Consider the following 20,029-nt stretch of genomic DNA (forward strand, 5'->3'; position numbering starts at 1 on the left):
GTAAGACTTCGGAGGTCAAAGAAGAGAGGCGGAGGGGTGAGCAGGGATAGACTAATGAGGGTATTACACTGGGCAAATTTTCCGTGGATCTTCAGTCAAACCACAATTTCCTCTGGCGTGGTTCTCACATTTCCGTGGTTTTCTGACGTGTCCACGATCTTCCAAAGCCACGGTAGATTTCACTGAAGGACGACGACATTGCTCACCATTATCATCATCACCAATAACAAGAAACAAATGAGAACCACGCCAGCGGATATCGTGGTTTGACTGAAGATCCGCGGAAAATTTGCCCACTGTAATATCCCCTTAAGTCCGTGCAACGTCACTGAGAGCTCGAGCCGGAGTTTTTGAATTAAGAGTGACTTCCTAATGCAAGATCAACAGAAGTAGTCGTTATTCCATCAAAGAGAGAGAAGCAGGGTAAAGGTATTTCAGTCAGAGGAGAAAGGGGAGAACGTTACTAAGAGCGTGAGCCAGTGTGTCGGTTATATAGCAGTGCATGACTTCCTAATGCAAGATCAATAGAAGTAGTCGTTATTCCATCAAAGCGAGAGCAAAACAGAGTAAAAGTATGTCAGTCAGCGGGGAAAAGGAGGAAGACGAGGGCAAACTCCAACTATGTGGAGACTAACTGCCGCTTTCACAGTCATTTTGTTTGTTTTTATCGTTACCAATGGCGGCGATCGACGCTATACTATTTCCACGTAAAACTGGCCGATGGGGTAGTGGCGGCTGCGGGGTTAGCCTAGCCCCGCACCTTGCCCCACACTTTCAACACCTCTCGCTTCCTCTGCAGCCGCCACTACCCCATAGGCCAGTTTCATGTGGAAAACTATAGCGTCGATCGCCGCCATTGGTAACGATCAAAACAAACAAAGTGACTGAAAGCGGCCCCTTAGCACACATTAAGTTACTGGGAGCGCGAGCCAAAGTTTGTATGTTACCAGTGATTCCCCAATGCAAGATCAACAGAGGCAGTCATTATTACGTCACAGAGCGAGAGCAACAGAGTAAAAGTTTGTCATTCAATAGAGAACAGGAAGAAGGTGACTATTTAGGAGCTTGAGCCAGAGTTTGTAGATAAACAGAAAATTGAGCCAGAAATTGTACGCTACCAGTTTGAAGGTTAGCGAGAGAGAAACAGAAAAGAAGTTTGTCAGTCAATGGAGAAAAGGAGAAAGGTTACTCTGAGCTTGAGCCAGAGTTTGTAGGCTAGCAGTTTGTCGTTTAGAAAGATCAACAACAACAAAAGCAATCGTTCTACCACTACCGAGTAAAAAAGTGTGTCAGTCAGCGAAGAAAAGGCGAGGGACATGTGTGCTGCCGAGACGGGCCAGGAGGAGCAGACCTGAGGGGCGATCACTCTCATTATCTCTCTAAACCCTGTTACCGCGACTCTTGATGTTAATTACAACTTTTCTCCCTCGGCCCCTCCTCGCCTCACTCAGAACCCGCCTCCTCTCTCAGCCCTCAACCAACATTGCCAGATTGTCGTACGCAGCCGATTATATTTCCCGACTTTTTACCCCCAAACTGTCTTCTGGGCTCCAATAACGAAACTCATTTATAGTTATCGTTAAAAGAGTTAGATTCTGATGTTTCCTGGCAAGAGTTAGGCGTCAGAAACCGGTAAATACTATGCTCTGAGTACGACAATCTGGCAACAGTGCTCCCAACTACTATTAGCTTCCATGATTTATTCCTTCCCGTAATGGTCCTTCCTGCCTTCTGTTTCCTTCCTCTCCTTTCCCTTCCCTTCCCTCCCCTTCCTTTCCCTTTCCATTACCTTTCCTTCCTTTCCCCTCCCTTCCTTTCTCTTCCCTTCCCTTCCTCTCCTTTCCCTTCCCATCCTCTCCTTTCCCTTCCCTCCCATTCCTTTCCCTTCTCTTCCCTTCCCATTCCTTCCATTCCTTTTCATTCCCTTCTCTTTCCTTCTCTTCTCTTTCCTTCTCTTCTCCTCCCTTCCCTTCCCTTTTCATTACCTTTCCTTCCCTTCCCCTCTCTTCCCTTCCCTTTCCATTACCTTCCCTTCCCTTTCCCTCCCTTCCCTTCCCTTTCCATTACCTTCCCTTCTCTTCCCCTCCCTTCCTTTCCCTTCCCTTCCCATTCCTTCCTCTCCCTTCCCTTACCATCCCACCCCGCCAGAGCCCCTCCCTCACCTTCTTGTTGTCGTGGGGCAGAAGCAGCTCCTGGGACACCGAGCGGGAGAGGTCCGGCAAGGAGTGGGAGATCATGACGGCGGCCTGGCTGTCTAACCCTTGGCCGCCGCCCCACCACACCCGCCCGCTCTCCACGTCGCCCTGCAGAAGGAAGAGAAAGAGGAGAGCGTTATGTAAACCTAAATTAGCCTCCGGGGATTTAGGTAACTCCCCCATTATCTCTTTTAGGAAGTAGCCCCCGGAGTCATTCTTTGGGGTAATTAGCAAAGTGTTTCGTAACCAGCTTCTCCGTAGTCGTGTTTTGGGCCATAAGAGGGACAAGATACTCACCCTTGGGAAGAACGAGGCGGCGGGGGAGGACCGGGCCAGCACCAGGACGACCAGCACCAGCACCACCGTGGCCACCAACCCCAGCAGGACGTAGCCGGCCACGACGCTCCATGATTCTGCGGCCCAACGAGAGACGAGTGAGTGCTGATGATATGAAAGTGGACGAAGGGGAAAGGAGAAACGAGGTCAGAGAGAAGGAGGGAGGACGGGTAAAACTGATAAAGAGGAAGAGGGGCAGGAGGTATAAGGACAGATGAGTGGGTGATGGGAAAGGTAGAGAGAGGAGAGGAGAGGAGATGGATGAAAATAGAGGGGAGGAGAACGAGCGAAATTATGATAGAAATAGGGGACGAGAGTGCAGGGACAGTGTGAGGGTGAAGGAGAGCTGGAAAAAGAACAAAGGGAAGGAGAGAGGAAAAGTTATGAGGGTAGTGGAGGAGGAGGAGGAGGAGGAGGAAGGGCACGGTAAAGAAGAGAAATCGACAGTGAAAAAGAACAGAGAATGGGAAGGGAAAGGGAGAGGGTAAGGAAACAGGGGACGAACGAGGAATGCGAACCGAAGAGGGATGAGAGACGGGGGAAGAAGAGTTGGTGGATTGAAAACTTGAATTAATTGTTTAGATCCTACACACGATGGAGGCCTTACAGCGACTATTGGCCGTGCTCTTTTTGGCTTGGTTTTCTCTTGAATGAAAAAAAAAAATAAGTGCAGTAAACTAAAGAAAAGTGCAAAAAAGTTCAACTAAAAGTGGTGTAAATTACAAAACGCGAGATAACCCAGGCAAAAAGTACAAAAAACAAGAGAAAGTGTAAAAAGCCAAGCAAAAACTGCAGTAAACCAAAGAAAAGTGCAAAAAAAGTTCAACAAAAAGTGGTGTAACCCGTCCGCTGCGATTGGGACGGATTTCGGCTTCACTGGTAGCCTGCCAAAATATACTCCCAGGTCTTTTTCTGCCTCTGTGGTGGATAGTGGAGTGTTTTCCATGTGGTATTTGTATGCTGGATATCCCCTCCTAAGGTGCATGACTTTACATATCTCTTCATTGAATAATTGTAGCAGCCACTTTTTGTTCCACTCCTGTAGCTTGGTGATGTCTTCTTGCAGGAAATCCGCAGTCAGGGGGTTAAATAACAAAACGCGAGATAAACCAAACAAAAAGAACAGAAAAACAGGGAAAAGTGTAATTAACCAAGGAAAAAAGTGCAATAAACCAAAGAAGCGAAATAGACAAAATAAAAAGTGCAAAAAAAAAAGTTAAATAAGTGCAAAAAAGTTCAACAAAAAGTGGTGTAAATAACAAAACGCGAGATAAACCAAACAAAAAGTACAAAAAAACAGGAAAAAGTGTAATTAACCAAGCAAAAAAGTGCAATAAACCAAAGAAGCGAAATAGACAAAATAAAAAATGCAAAAAAAAAAAAAAAAAAAAAAAAAAATGAAATAAGTGCAAAAAAGTTCAACAAAAAGTGGTGTAAATAACAAAACGCGAGATAAACCAAACAAAAAGTAAAAAAAAAACAGGGAAAAGTGTAATAAACAACGCAAAAAAGTGCAGTAAACTAAAGAAGAAGCGAAATAGACAAAATAAAAAGTGCAAATAAAAGCGAAATAAGACTAAAAAAGTGAAAGAAACCAAAAAATAAAGAGCAATAAACCCAGAAAAATAAAATATACCAAATAAAGAATGAAAAAAATATCGTCTAAAAGTAAAATTAAAAAGCACAATAAACCAAAATAATAAGTGAAATCAACCAAAGAAAAAGAGCAATCAACCAAACAACCAGAAAGCCAATCCACCAAAAATGCATCTCGTATTATTTTTGCACATCAAGAGAGATTTATTTTTTCCTTGACCTTGCAGTTGGAAGTGTGTAAAACTTCTAGGTGACAACACACACACACACACACACACACACACACACACACACACACACACACACACACACACACACATGCGCACACCTATTAACACCGAAGTTTTACACAATAACTGTCACGTTCGTCACCGGCACACACGCACACATAACGCTGGATTCTAAGTAATTGCGTTTCCTTGTCTGAGAAGAAGTGGGGTCGAGGGGAAACAGTTCCTGCTCTTACCAAAAAAAAAAAAAAAAAAAAAAACTACGAAATCCTTTGAAATTTTAAGCTTATATAATTAACTTCACCTAGAGACCATAATTCTCGCAAAATTAAAACAAAAAACAGAGCAGGAAGGAGTGTAGAAGCAGGTATTAAGGAAACAGTTCGGGCTCTTATAAAAACTACGAAATCCTTTGAAATTTGAAGGTTATTTAATTAACTTCACCTAGAAACCACAATTCTCGTTAAAAATGAATACAAAACAAAACAACGCAGGAAGGAGTGTAGTAAAACCAGGTGGGAAGGAGAGACAGAGAAGAAAGAGAAAGAAAGAGGAGGAAGAGGTGGAGAAGGTGTTGGTGGGCCGAAGCCGTGAGCCGAGGGAAAAGGAGCCACTCAACAGGAAGGAAGAGTTTGAAGAAGATGGGCCGAGGAAGAGTTTGGGGAAGGAGGAGGTTCATGAATGGCCGAGTGCTTGGGGAAGGGTTGCTGAAAAGAAGGAAAATATGAAAAAGGCAAGACTACGCACCCAGGAAAAGGAATATGGCTGGGTGGAGGAGAAAAAAGGGAGAGGGAGGGAGGGAGAAAGGAGGAAAAGAGAATACGAGGTGGGGCATGGATGGAGGGAGGAGAAAGAGAGGGACAGAGAGGGAGGGAGAGAGGAGGAGGGAGAGGTAGGGAAGGATGAGTGACAGGGAGTAATTTTTTCTCACTTTCCCTCATTTATTCTATGAACAATAATGATAAGTCTAGGATATTACGACCCCCTCCCCCCTTCTCTCTCTCTCTCTCTCTCTCTCTCTCTCTCTCTCTCTCTCAGTAACCTTCCTTTTCCCCTCCGTAAGACACGTTATTTCCCTTTCCCAAATGTATCCTTATCATGTATCCTTCAGGCTGACTCTTTCATCACACACACACACACACACACACACACACACACACACACACACACACACATACACCTTTCCTCTCTCCTTCTCACTCTCTCTCCCTTTCCCTCTTCAGCATAATACCACAAGTAACACCAGGTCCACAACACCCCACTATCACTCTTTCGACAGCAGCATCAAGGGGCGCGAGGAAGGGAAAGGGGAGGAAAGAGGCGGACAAATAAAAAGAGGTCTTATAACGCACCAAGTTTCAAAGCCAGGCCGGGGGATGTGTCAGTGTGGCTTCCGTGTGTTACCAGGAAGGGGGAGTGTGTGTGTGTGTGTGTGTGTGTGTGTGTGTCAGGGGAGGGGGAACTTGAGCGGCTCTTCCTCTGCTGGAGTTGTCTGTGCGAGGGGAGGGAGAGCAGCAGAAAGGGAGAGCAGGAAGGGAAGGGGGAGGAGGAGGAGGAGGCAGGGAGTATCGTCCGCTGATAGGCTGGGCTCCCGTGACGTCAACACTAAAGGGGATGTAGGGGAGTGGCGTTTGGGACGGTGCGCGATTTGCAATTCCAATCGTCGTAGTCGCTATTTTTAATCAATCCTCTATCTCTCGCAGGTGCAACATACGAGGCAGGTACAGGGTGTGCGTACGTGCGCCCGGGGGACTGTGTATGTTAGCGAGAAGAAACTGTGAAGGCATCGAGGTATACGGAAGGCGCCGAGGGAGAAGGAGCGGGAAAACGGGAATATGTGGCGCTGGCTCAGGCTGGCGGAGGAATTACTTGACGCCTCCACGTAATGTTTACTTCACCTGTTGCTGCCGGTGCTGGAGGTGGTGCCGGGGGGGGCGGGTGAGGGGGGAGGAAGGGCGCTTAGAACACCTTAGATGAGGGGCGCGACAGTTAGAAGTGAAATATTACAAAAGAAAGGGCGCGGTAGAAACAAAGACAGAGGTAGAGAGGAGGTAAATGTTATGAAAGTAAGGACGCATTAAAAGACAGAAGTAGAGAGAGTAATAACAGACCTAAAACACCTTATTTTGTGGGTGGGAGAGAGGTTAGGAAGGCAATGTTACGAAAGAAAGGGCGGTAGAAACAAAGACAGAGGTAGAGAGATTAAAAGACAGAAGTAGAGAGAGGATAAACATAATACCTTAAAACACCTTAAATTAGTGGGCGTGAGAGTGTTAGAAGCGCAATGTTACGAAAGAAAGGGCGCGGTAGAAACAAAGACAGAGGTAGAGAGGAAGTAAATGTTATGAAAGTAAGGGCGCATTAGAAGACAGAAGTATAGAAAAGATAAACAGAATATCTTAGAACACCTTAAATTAGTGGGCGTGAGAGTGTTGGAAGGGAAATATTACAAAAGAAAGGGCGCGGTAGAAACAAAGACAGAGGTAGAGAGGAGGTAAATGTTATGAAAGAAAGGGCGCGTTAGAAGACAGAAGTAGTAGAAGTGGTAGAAGATAAACAGAATACCTTAGAACACCTTAAATTATTGGGCGTGAGAGTGTTAGAAGCGCAATGTTACGAAAGAAAGGGAGAGGTAGATACGAAAGTCAAGAGGCAGAGCGAGAAGGTAAACAGAGGCACAAGGGATTAGAATAAGAGGTTGCGTCACAGAGGGCGCGGTTCAAGGGGTGGATGGCAGCGGTGGAAAGTCGGATAATGTGGAGTGAACAGGGGAATGGTGGAAACGGAAATGAGAGGAAATGGAGGCGTGGTGAAGGGCAGGGAATGGAAGAAGTGGCGTGTTAGAGGCTAGAGGGGAACACAGCGGAGGAAGGGAAGAGGGGAACATAGCAGAAGAAGGGAAGAGGGGAACACAGCGGAGGAAGGGAAGAGGAGAACACAACGAAGGAAGGGAGAGTGAGGTTGAAATAAAAGGGGGAGGAAGAGAAGAGGCGTAATGAAGGGGAAGCAGAAAAGAGCACAGAAACAGGGGAATAGGACGGAAGGGGAAAACATGAAGGGGAGAGGAGAGGAGGCGAAGTGAAGGAGAGGGAAGCAGGGAACAAGAATAAAACAGTGGTGAAGTGATTTTTAAGTAAAGCTTGAGGAGAGGAAGGATGGGAAAGAAGAGAGGGAAGAGAGAATAATGGGAAAAGTATGAGAACATGATGAAGAGGGGGAGCAAAAGAGAATTGTAAGACAGAGGAAAACAAACGAAAGGAGATAGGAAGAAGAAGAAGGGATAGGAGACAAAACAGTGAAAGAAGGAACCATAAAAGGGATTGAAAGAAAAAAAAAGAAAGGAAAAATGGACGAGATGAACAAAAGGGAGTAAACGAGAAGAGAGAGAGAAAGAGAGAAGAGAGAGAGAGAGAGAGAGAGAGAGAGAGAGAGAGAGAGAGAGAGAGAGAGAGAGAGAGAGAGAGAGAGAGAGAGAGAGAGATAGAGAGAGAGAGAGAGAGAGAGAGAGAGAGAGAGAGAGAGAGAGAGAGAGAGAGATATACAGAGAGAGACAGAGAGAGAAAGAGAGAAAGAGAGAGAGAGAGAGAGAGAGAGAGAGAGAGAGAGAGAGAGAGAGAGAGAGAGAGAGAGAGAGAGAGAGAGAGAGAGAGAGAGAGAGAGAGAGAGAGAGAGAGAGAGATAGAGAGAGAGAGAGAGAGAGAGAGAGAGAGAGAGAGAGAGAGAGAGAGAGAGAGAGAGAGAGAGAGAGAGAGAGAGAGAGAGAGAGAGAGAGAGAGAGAGAGAGAGAGAGAGAGAGAGAGAGAGAGAGAGAGAGAGAGAGAGAGAGAGAGAGAGAGAGAGAGAGAGAGAGAGCAGGAAATAATGCAAAGACGGAGACAAGGGGAAAGGAAGGAAGGAAGGAAGGAAGGTCAACATAAAAAAACGGAAGAAGAAGAGGCTGAAGAGGAAAAAAATAAAGAAAAACAAGACCACGGAGAGAGCGTAAACTAAGACAAGGTCGGAGAAGAAGGAAAACAAGCGTAAATAATGTGAAAAAGGGAGCAAGAGGAGGAAGGAAAAGAAGGACACAGCGAAAAATGGAACAAGAAGAGCATTACCAGAGAGAGAGAGAGAGAGAGAGAGAGAGAGAGAGAGAGAGAGAGAGAGAGAATAGTGCTGAAGGAAGAATGGCAGAAGGGGAGGTGGAAATACGTGGCGGCGTTCGAAATGGAGTCCACTTGGGAAATTATGGCCGCGGATGTGAGGAGAACATTAATGATCTTTCCGGAGCTTCTACGACGCTCTACGACAACCACACAGCGTCCCTCACTACCCTCTTCCTCTGCTTTCTCCTCTTCCTCTGCGTTTACGTCTATGCCTTCTCATCGTTTTCTGTATGTTGTGATATTTTACTGGTTCTTTTTCTCCTTTCCTTTTCCTTACTTTTAATCTTCCTCTTCACACTTCCTCTTTCTTTTCCACGGCGTTATTTACTACACTTTTCCTCTTATTTTTCCTCCTCTTATTCCTCTTTTCTCCTCCTTCTTTTCCTCTTCCTTCTTCCCTTCGTCTTCGTCTTTGCTTTCTCATTCTTCATATTTGTATTCTGATATTATATTTTTCTTCGTTTTCTGTCTATCTTTCCTTTATTCCTTATCTTCCTATTCTAACTATTCTTTCTCCTCCTCTCCTTTCTCTTCTTTCTCTTTTCCCTACTTTTTATCTTCCTCTTCATCTCCTCTTTCTCCTCCCTACTCTTTATAATTATCATCTTCCTCCTCTTTCTCTTCTCCCTACTCCTTATCTTCCTCTTGACCTCCTCTTTCTCCTCCGTACTCTTTATAATTATCATCTTCCTCCTCTTTCTCTTCCTCTTCACCTCCTCTTTCTCTTCTACGGTAAACTCTTAGGAAACCACACACCGTTCTTCACTATCCTCTTCCTCTTTCTTCTCCTCCTCCTCTTCCTCCTCCTCCTCCTCTTCTTCTTCTGCTTTCTCAGTCTTCTCTTCTGAATTCTTATGTTATATTTTTTTTCTTCTTTTTCTTTTTATTCTTCTTACTCTTTTTCATCCTATTTTAATTATTCTTTCCCTTCCTCTTCACTCTCCTCTTACTCTTTAACGTTATAGTCTCTGTCATCCCCATCCCTCTCCTCCTCCTCCTCCTCTTACTCTTCCGTATATTCCTCTTTTACATACTTCTCCTCTTTCACTTCCTCCTCCTCCTCCTCCTCTTCCTACTCTTCCGTATATTCCTCTTTTACATACTTCTCCTCTTTCACTTCCTCCTCCTCCTCCTCCTCCTCTTCGTCCTTTTGTCTACACGTATTTCTCTTTTATATTTCTCTCTTTTGTGTATTCCCCCTTCAATATTCCTCTTCTCTTTCACCTTTCTTTTTTTTCCCTTCTCTACCACCTCCTCCATCACACACACACACACACACACACACACACACACACACACACACACACACACACACACACACACACACACACACACGTGATCAAAATATATATATATAAAAAAAAGAAAATAAAATCAAGCCGGTAGCGAGAGCAAAGTGTCAATACTTTCCGTCGCGTACGTTTAACAGGAGAGCATTGTCCTGGATCTAAAAATAACTCTCTCTCTCTCTCTCTCTCTCTCTCTCTCTCTCTCTTTCTTCTGCTCTTTTTGTTGACAGTTTTTCGGCACTGATAGAAGGTGAAGAACCACCATCACCACCTCTCTCTCTTTCTCCCTCTCTCTCTCTCTCTCTCTCTCTCTCTCTCTCTCTCCCCACCACCACCACCACCTCTCCATCCCTTCCCTCTCCCTCTCTCTCCTACCTGTCCCACCTATACCCCGGCCCTCACCTGCGCCCTCCTCTACCCGCTCACCTGTCAGACGTTCCCTTCCTTCCCACACTCACAAAGTCTGCCCCTTATTTTTTCCAAGGACGCGCGGCCCGACAAAGACGAGGAGAGATGGAGGGAAGGAAGGAGAGGCTCTTAGAGGCGGACGAAACTTGAGGAGGGGAGGAAGGCAGGGGGAAGATTAGGGAAAAGCATAATAATAGGAGGAAGTGGAAGACGAGGAGGAGGAGGAAGATGATAAGGACGAGAAGAAGAATGGATAAAAATAACATGAAGAAGAGGAGGAGGTGGAGGGTGGGGAAAAGGAGGAGAGGGATGGAGTAGAGAAAGAGAAACAGAAAGGAAGAGGAGGAAGAGGAAGATGAGGAGAACGAATAAGAATGACACGAAGAAGAGAAGGAGATGGATAAGGGAAAAATATGATAAGATGTGAGGAGGAAGAGGAAGTGGAAGACGAGGAGGAGGAGGAAGAGGAAGATGAGAAGGAGGAGAACGAAGGAGATAAATAATAAGGATAAAAATGAAACGAGGAAGAGGAGGAGGAGTAGGTGGAGGGTTGGGAAAAAGAGGAAGAGGAGGGAGAAGAGGAAGAGGAACAGAAAGGAAGAGGAAGAAGGGGAAAATGGGGAGGACAGAGAGGAAAAGGAGAACGAATAATAACATGAATAAGAGAAAGAGGAGGAGGACGATAAGGATGGGGAAGAGGAGAAGGGGGAGAAAAGAGAAAGAGGGAAGAGGAGAAAGAGGAAGATAAAAAGGAGAAGGACGACGAGAAGGAGAACGAAGGAAGAAAATAGTAAGGATAAGAATAAAGCGAAGAAGAGAAGGAGGATGAAGTGGAGGGTGGGGAAAAGGAGAAAGGGGAGAGAAAGGAGGAAGAGGAGAAAAAGGAAAATGAGCAGGACGATGAAAAGGAGAATAAGACGAGGAAGAGAAGGAGGAGGAAGTGAATGGTGGGGAGAAGGAGATGAAGGGAGAAGAGGAACAGGAACAGGAAGGGGGAGGAAAAATAGGAAGAAGATGAGGAGGAGGAGGAGAAAGTGAATGGCGGGGAGAAGGAGATGGAGGGAGAAGAGGAACAGGAACAGGAAGAGGGAGGAAAAACAGGAAGAAGATGAGGAGGAGGAGAAAGTGAATGGCGGGGAGAAGGTGATGGAGGGAGAAGAGGAACAGGAACAGGAAGAGGGAGGAAAAACAAGAAGAAGAGGAGGAGGAGGAGAAAGGAATGGCGGGGAGAAGGAGATGGAGGGAGAAGAGGAACAGGAACAGGAAGGGGGAGGAAAAATAGGAAGAAGATGAGGAGGAGGAGAAAGAATAAGAAGACGGCAACGCAGGTGATATAGTTGCACGAAGCCAGGAAGTGTTTAAGTAAGGCGAGGCAGGAAAAACTCACCTGTGGAAAAATGGAGCAGGCAGCGCTAAGAGGATTTCAGGTGACAATAACAAAGGTGGAAACATGAGGGAGGTTAAAAACGAGAAAAAGAATGAGTGTTAATTATGATGACAATAAACACGAGGGGAGGTTAAAAAACGAGAGAAAAAAACGATAGTGCTAATTATGATGACAATGATAATGATTGTGATAATGATGGGGCAGTTTGACGAGTTAGGGATAAGAGTGAAACGAAACACGGGCGTAATGAGGCCTTGAGTAAACTCCCAACTAATTTCGGTAAGGTTTCTTCTACTTCAGTTTCCCCGAAGAAGCCTCAGCGAACCTAATTGGGAATATAAGAAGCGCCTCGTTGCACCTGTGTTTCCTACCCCTTGCTTTCCTAATAATAACAATAGTAATAATAATAATGATAATAATAGTGGTAATAATAATAATAGTAATGGTAATAGAGACAATGGAAACGCCACGCGGAGTAAAGCACAAAAGCCACACCATTGTCAAGAGAGAGAAGAGTGGCCTGAAAATGTATTCCAACTCTCTTGTTTTCTGATCCTTTAAGCTGACTCTACACCCCGCCAGCTGACCCAGAGAGAGGAAGAAAAAGAGAGAGAAAAAAGAAAGAGAGAGAAAGGGAAAGAGGAAGAAAAAGATAGAGAACAAAATAAAAAAATAAATAAATTGCACCGAAGTAACGGGAAAACTATGGGTGAAATTTCCGACATTCTTTTGTTTTACACGCCTGACTTTTTCACGTCCTTCGGCAAGAGGTGTCAAGTGCTCTCCGGGGCCCTCCTCACCTTCTTCTGCCTCCCCCTCTCCCTCCTTGCCACCCTGCCTCCCTTCCTCTCTCCTCCAGGTAGTCTCATGTTCCCCTTTTTCCAGCCCACCCTTTAAAGACCGACCTACTGGTGCAGAGGGCGTCGCCACGTGACTTGACTTGTCTGGCACGGCGTGGTGGTCCCCGGCCCTGAATCTTTTATGACACAACCTTCTCGCTGCCCCCCAAACTCGTGTACTCTCCTCTCCTCGTTAATAAAAGAAAGAAATCAGTGAGCTGGAATTGATGGTGGGATATGTGATGACTTTGTGGGCGTCGCTTGTGTTCCAGTCAATCAATAGGGGCATAGGTGAAGGGGTGCGTTGCCTCGCCCACCCTACGACGTCCTCCTTGCAGTTTCCTCTGAGCCTATTTGAGAAGAGGAAGATGAACAGGAAGGAATAAGAGGAATAGGAAGATGGAAAGGAGAACGACGATGAGAAGGAGAACGAATAAGAATAACACGAAGAGGAGGAGGAGGAAGTGGATGGTGGGAGAAAAGAAAAAGAGGGGGAGAGAAGAGGAAGAGGGACAGGATCCATTGACTTGCTCTAGACACGAGATTCAGGAGCCACCTAGACCTTCTCCATTAAGGATTATGTGTAAGAAACTACGAGGAGAGCAGAGTGGTCTACTGGTTAGCGCTGCACATGTCCATATAGTCGGAGTTCGAGTTCACAGACTATACAGGTAATAAGGTTTCGATTCAGCCTCAGGGAGTGGTCGCAAATATGACACAAAGCCATTCCAGCGATACCCCATTATTCTGCAAAGACATTTATTACCAGAGGCGTTAAATTCCCATCTTCAAGGCGCAATCTATTTCCTGTACCTTACTCATGCATACACCCCCAGCTTCATGCCGTAATCCTCTCTCTTGCGTCTTAGAGCTGTGTGTGCTTCCAAAGGGAAATAAATTGAGGTGTGACTGAATGGCTGTCGGCAGGTAGTGCATCTTACCTACGCATATTTACCTAGTTTGACGCCACACTTTCCTCTCGTGCGCGTTTTCTCCCAAAGTAAAAAATGAAACAGTGGTATTACTGGATGGTTGTCGAAGGGATAACTTTCCAGATGATACTTTTGAGTTTCCTCCAGGTTGTCTTGGCCTAGTTCCACACGACACACTTCTCCCCGGCGTTCTAAAGTTGTGTTTTCTACCCCCTCCCCCCAAAAAAATAGTGTTATCTGCGTGGCGTTATTTCTGGCCTCAGTTTAGCGTTTTACCCAGTTCCATATCCTCCATTTATTTTCTTGCCCCAACCTTCTCTCTCTTGTGGTTCGAAGTTGTGTGTCTCCAAAGATTAAAGGGTGGTCAGAGGTTTGATTTCATAACGTTACATATGCCATCCCTCACCTCCCTTTCTCGTGTCAATGTCCTCAGTTTCAATGCGTAACATTCTCCTTGCACTCCAAAGTTATGTGCGTCCCCAAAGAGAGAGAGTGAGAGACTGAGAGAGAGAGTTATTGGATGATGGTCGGCAATTTGATTCTAGACGTCCCCTTCTGCCTTCACTCCCCCTTCCACACGCCCACATCACCCGTTTCACGCCACATCCTTCTCCCAACTCCTGAAACTGTGCAGGAGACGAGTAAGTGGTGGCTGGTGGACTGCATTGCTACACGGCCCTTCAAGCCCTGACCCGCGTCCCTCGCCAGACCATCCTCAATTTCTCGCCATAACCCTCTCGCCCCAGCCGAGAATAATCATGCATCTCTAAGCGGGGAACAGGAAATGGTGCTGTTGACTGAACGAGCAAGGGTAGGCGCCCAAGCACATACATTTAATCTGGCTTTCGTAGAGGTGTTGAGTATTTCCGGGGATGGTTTTATGACTCTGGTGGGAGTTTGACCATTCTTCGGCACCATGAACGTGAACAAACACTCTTGAGAACCAGATTGATTTCCTTTTCGGGCTCTGGAAATAGTGAATGCGAGAGGCGGAAGTGTTTGAGCATACCAACCGTACAGTCTGTGTCCCCGTGGGTTACGACACATGCCCTCAACGAACACCTGGATCAATATACAAGCTCGAAAGTAATAAGGCTGGATGGAGACTGCACACACACTCGCACTGGAAATAGAGAACATCACCTTCATATCACGTCCGTATCCCCGCCATACCCTGGGGACATTTTGGGGCTCTATTCAGGTGTTATAATAAAGATAGGGTACGCTTCCATACCTCTCTCCCCATGCCCCCCTTGCCCCCCCACACACGACGGTATAGTCAGGTAACTCCGCCCAGAATAGCCCGAGGAGACAAAAAGACCTTGCCGGTGAAAAATAAGGGTCTTGGGGCCATTTAAGAGTCGCTAAACAAAGTGAGTCTCCGTCACGCCATTGTTCTTTGTTAGAGGCGGGCGTCCTCCTCCTCACTGTCCTGCCGCTCTTTTCTTCTCCTGTTTTCTCTTTATTTATCTACTAACGTTTTTTTGTTTACCTTTTTTCCGCCTCGCTGAACCACTGACTCTTTTTTCCTAGTTTTCTTCCTCGTTTCAACATTTTTTTTCTCGCGTGATTCTTTTAAAAGTTGAAGTTCAGTTTGCTATAGTTTTTTTTATTTCGTCTTTTGTATGTTTTTTTTTTATATAACATTCTTTCTTTAATTTAACGATACAGCTGTCTTTCATCCGCTGCTAATTGCTATCTTTTTTAATGTACTTTTACGAAAGATTGAGTTTTTTATTTTTTAAAATTTTTTTTTTTAAGTGTAAGCGCTGTCTACCTTTCGCTACTTGTCGAGCTCGTTTAACTGTGTACTTCAATCTTTCTTTCCTCTCACGGCAATATTTTCATCATGTATTTTGTTAGAATAATGTTTTTTTTGAGTCACGTTTCTGTTTTCCAATTCAGGTGACACTTCCATCACTTCCCTTTTCTCTTGCAACGACACTTTTTGGGGGGGGAAATTCCTTTTTCGGGAAGTATAGTGCATGTGTGGCGTGTGTTTTCCTTCCCGTGTTTTTCCGTTTTCCTCCTAATGCTTCAAGGCTGATGTTCCTCTTGAGGCAAGTCACAGGGGAAGAAGACGAGCCTTGTCTATTTTCTTCCGCTGTCCATTTTAGTTGGTTTGCCAGGACATAGAAGGCTACCCAACCAGCCATCCTCCCAGCCACATCAGCCATCTAGTCAGAACATCAGGCAGCTAATCACCCCGCCAGCGAGTCAGTAACTACATCAGTCAGCCGGTCAAGTTTTAACCAGCCAACGAGCCGTCCTGCCTGTCAGTTACCTAGTCAATCAACCACCACCAAATAAGGCAGTCATCCATTTATCTCTCCATTACGCCGGCCAGCAAACCGTTCAGTCATACAGCCGGCAAGTCAACCACACAACCAGCCAACAAACCAACCTCTCATCCCCCATCCAGCCACCTGCCAGTCATACAGCCGACAATTCAACCACACAACCAGCCAACAGACCAACCTCTCATCCCCCATCGAGCCAACCTACCAGTCATACAGCCGGCACGTTAACCAGCCAACAACCCAACGAGCGAGCCCATCCACCCAGCCGGCCAAACAACCATCGGCACACAACCATAAGTCAGCCAGGCAACAAGTCAACAAGCCAACAAGCCACCACTCCATCCACACAGCCAGCCAGACAACGGGTCCCCTTGCGGCACAAAGCAACATTAGGCAATACGTGTTTGATTAAAAAGACCAATCAGCCGCCGTGAGTGTGACTTTGACAGCCAATCACTGCCCGCTCGATACACCAATACAGCGGCGGCCTTGCGTGGGTTCCCAAAACTAACGAATCCTCGCGCCGAAACACCTGCACACGACTCAGGTACACACACACGAATATAGCGGAGTGAACCTGGCCCAAATACAGTTTAGCCGCACAAGCAAAAGCCCACATACTCACAAAAAAGGTAAAAGTGCGTATAAATGGCAAATGGATCGTACACACACACACACACACACACACACACACCATTCCGGCCTGCCTGCCCCCCACAACTACAAAATCCATGCAAGTGTAGATGGGTTGCTGTGTACACGCGCTATAAAAAATAATAGCAGGCGAGCGGCGCGGCGGGTGGGCGTCTGTGTGGTCTGGTTGTAGAGGAACGTGCGGGCGGCTTAATGTGGAGTGAAGGCGAGGATGGCCAGTCAGGCTGTGCACACATTATAGTCTGCCTACGTACGCACACACCTGGTAACTAATCAATAGATAGGCTAGAGGAGGGAGGGAGGAGAGAGAGAGAGAGAGAGAGAGAGAGAGAGAGAGAGAGAGAGAGAGAGAGAGAGAGAGAGAGAGAGAGAGAGAGAGAGAGAGAGAGAGAGAGAGAGAGAGAGAGAGAGAGAGAGAGAGAGAGAGAGAGAGAGAGAGAGAGAGAATTACACAGACTTGATATCTCAAACTTCGCTTCGAGGTCTGCCCCTAAGACTTAATGTAAACTAAATCAAACAAACATCAGGAAGCCGAATCGCTGGCTTGGCGGGTCCCTGACTGGAGGCGACGGTCGGGTTTGGCTCTGGCGGAATCACTCATATGGTTCTGCACTTCGCTACGATGTGGATTTATTAAGGGAAGATGATGCATACCGATCACACTTCACTGTATTATATTTCAGACCGTATTATATTTCATTCTGCAAGTGGTCGGTAGGTCTATGCAAGGCAGCTCCTGTGAACCTAACCCCACCTAGCATCACTATCCATGAATTTATCTAATCTTTGTTTAATGTGTCTGTCGTACTGGCGCTCACTAATCACTACCAAGCCTGTTCCACACATCCATCACTCTGTTGGTATTACTACTTCACGTCAAATACTTATCGTCAAATATGAATAGAAACAATCTGCTTGCCTCAACATTTACAAAGTCTTGAGGAATATGAGAGCACTCCGTCATCTTCTAACGCAGACGTCGTATTTTATCAGCACTCGGCTTCACAAAACTCATGCAACTCGTGGCGGAAGTCTGCGGGGATGGTGTGTAACTGTTCAGTATAAAGCATCTTAACAATTTTCCAGTTAAGGAAGTCGCCGATTCATTGGGCTGAGTTAAGCCTTTTTCAAGTATTTGATAAGCGTCGAAAACACACTCAAGAGCTTTTGATATAACGCGATGAAATTAAGGACGAACTAGACGACTGAGGAGGTAAAAGGTGTATCCCACGCAATATCTGTCAAAGAAAAATTATAAGAAACCGCAATAAAATAGTTTGCGCTCTTACGTATTATATCAACTTTGTGAAGCTTTTCTTCGTTCCAGGAAATGAAGGAGAGCGGCAGAAAACAACTCGTAATTACATTGTTCCGTAAACTTGATGCCTGGAAATATAATTAGACGGTGTCGTTGGTTAACCCGAATGTAATCCATCATTACCCGCATTAATATGGGTTATATATAAAATGTCTTGTTTAATTACTTTGATATGATTCCACAATGATTTTTTCTCCATCAAAAGTAAAAAGAAGACGCAGAAACATTATAATCTCTCCTTTACACGACAAGAGCAAACGCGATATGTTGAAAACTGACTCTCTAACATAATTTAAAGGCAGTCAGTGACGGAGGAGCCTCAAGAGGGAACATGGATCGCTGGCGGCGGTCCACTGAGCTCTTCTTGGAGAGACGACACAAAAAAATCATAAAATCGATGTTAGACGATATCTTCATAGCAAAGGTTGAGAACGACGCTAAGATTCGCAATACTTTAAACGAAGATAATCAAGTGTACATAAGGACTAGCGGAACATTTTAGATTTGCTGAAGGTTGAGATGTAGTTTACCTAAAGCAGTTCTAGCGTTCCTGAAGAATTAACGACACAAAAAATAGTAGGCAATGAGCGACGCAAGATTCAAGGCAGGAAAATCGATAAAGATGCAGCGGAGAAAGAAAACCAAGCAGCGGCCACACCAATAAGAACTTTCCCTCAGGAACAAAAATCTGATAAAACTTCTTCAAACGGATTACTCGCCTGAGAGAGAAAATAAAATAAAAACGACAAAAGGCGGTAAGAGAAGAGGAGAGAACGGAAGGAAAGATAATACAAGAAAAAGGAAGGGTGAAGAAAAAGAAAGAAGATAAGAGAAGGGAAGAAAAATGAAACAAACGACGAGAGGAACATCGGACAGGGAGAAAGAGGAAGAAAAACGGAAATGAAAGTTCTCGACCAAATCAATATGCTAAGACAAGCAACCACACTCTCTCTCTCTCTCAGAAACAGACATGCAGACATTAGACAGACATAAAAAAGACTGAACCGGTGGCAGACAAAAATTCGGAAAAAAGTAAGGCTAAAAATACGCCTCTTTCTCCTTGCCAAAGTTAAAAAAATAAAGAAAAATGGGGTCATGACTTCTTCCCTCACTTCCTTCCCTCCCCCTTCCCTTCCTCCCTCCGCCTCACCTGGCCACACCTTGCCTGTGTAATTAGCAGCGGAGGGAGAGGCAAGGCTGTGATTTAGCTCAATGTTACGAGAGAGAGAGAGAGAGAGAGAGAGAGAGAGAGAGAGAGAGAGAGAGAGAGAGAGAGAGAGAGAGAGAGAGAGAGAGAGAGAGAGAGAGAGAGAGAGAGAGAGAGAGAGAGAGAGAGAGAGAGAGAGTGTGTGTGTGTGTGTGTGTGTGTGTGTGTGTGTGTGTGTGTGTGTGTGTGTGTGTGTGTGTGTGTGTGTGTGTGTGTGTGTGTGTGTGTGTGTGTGTGTGTGTGTGTGTGTGTGTGTGTGTGTGTGTGTGTGTGTACATAATGAGAACATACAGCATTGCCAGAAATTGAATTATGAAACCGCCTGTCTTTGACGTCGCTAATTAAAAATATATTGAGGAAATTAACAAAAATAATAATGGTGAATGAGGAATTAAGGAGAAGTATCCAGAGCCAAAACCAGAGGGAAAAGTGTCAAGATTAAGCGCGACGAATCACCACCTGGCTGGAGGGGCGCCCGCCTGGAGGCTGGCTCGGCGGGACCACACGGAATGGCGTCGTAGCGTCGGACGCGTGGTCGGGGCAACGCACCCCGTGGTGTATGCCCCAATAGACTGTTTGATGCATAACATTAAAAAAGGTGGAGGAGGGAAAAGAGGAAAAAAAATCGGGTATTTATTTTTTAATGCCGCTTACTAATTTTGGTGATTTCAAATTGATGTCTTTTTTTTTTAGTTCATTTGAGTGTTTCGAGGCCTCATTTGGTGTGCAAATGAATGATAACCATAACATGGCCCATGCCCAATGTGAGCTTGATAATGCTGTTCGTTTTTGGCGTCCCCAGTACAGAAAGGATATAAATTCCCTCGAGTCAATGCAGAGAAAAATGACTAAAATGATCCAATTACAGGGAAGGACACACACACACAAAAAAAAAACTTTGGAGGTTACGATTAGAAAATATGAAGAGGTGATTTACAGGAAGTTTTTACGTTGTTTAAGGGACAGTTTGAGATGAAGCACCTATATTAAAAACATGTAAGAACACGCAGCACAGGGTATAAGTTAAATAAATTCACGTCGAAGAAGGAATTAGACAATAACTAGCTCACCGACAGGGTGGAGAATGAGTGGAACAAACTGAGCAGGCACGTGACTGAGGCAAACACAATTGAACGTTTTAAATGGAGATTAGATGCATTTACGGATGGGAAGGGAATTAGGTGAATAATCCA

General features: G+C 45.3%; 1 protein-coding gene across 5 annotated transcripts in view; it reads right to left on the reverse strand.

Moving 5' to 3' along the window:
* Positions 1-20,029, reverse strand: part of LOC127000923 (synaptotagmin-10-like) — a 73,880-nt gene that overhangs the window by 43,465 nt on the left and 10,386 nt on the right. For all 5 annotated transcript variants that reach the window (XR_007754653.1, XR_007754649.1, XM_050865083.1 and 2 more), the window contains exons 3-4: positions 2,493-2,608; positions 2,163-2,303 (exon numbers count right to left, since the gene is read on the reverse strand). Coding sequence is in view for 3 of the 5 variants with exons in the window: in XM_050865083.1 (XP_050721040.1) it covers positions 2,163-2,303; positions 2,493-2,608 (257 nt within the window). In the remaining 2 variants the exon portion in view is untranslated. The remainder of the gene's footprint in view (positions 1-2,162; positions 2,304-2,492; positions 2,609-20,029) is intronic.

This window comes from Eriocheir sinensis, chromosome 2 (genome assembly GCF_024679095.1).
Source record: "Eriocheir sinensis breed Jianghai 21 chromosome 2, ASM2467909v1, whole genome shotgun sequence".
NCBI classification, from domain to species: Eukaryota; Metazoa; Arthropoda; class Malacostraca; order Decapoda; family Varunidae; genus Eriocheir; species Eriocheir sinensis.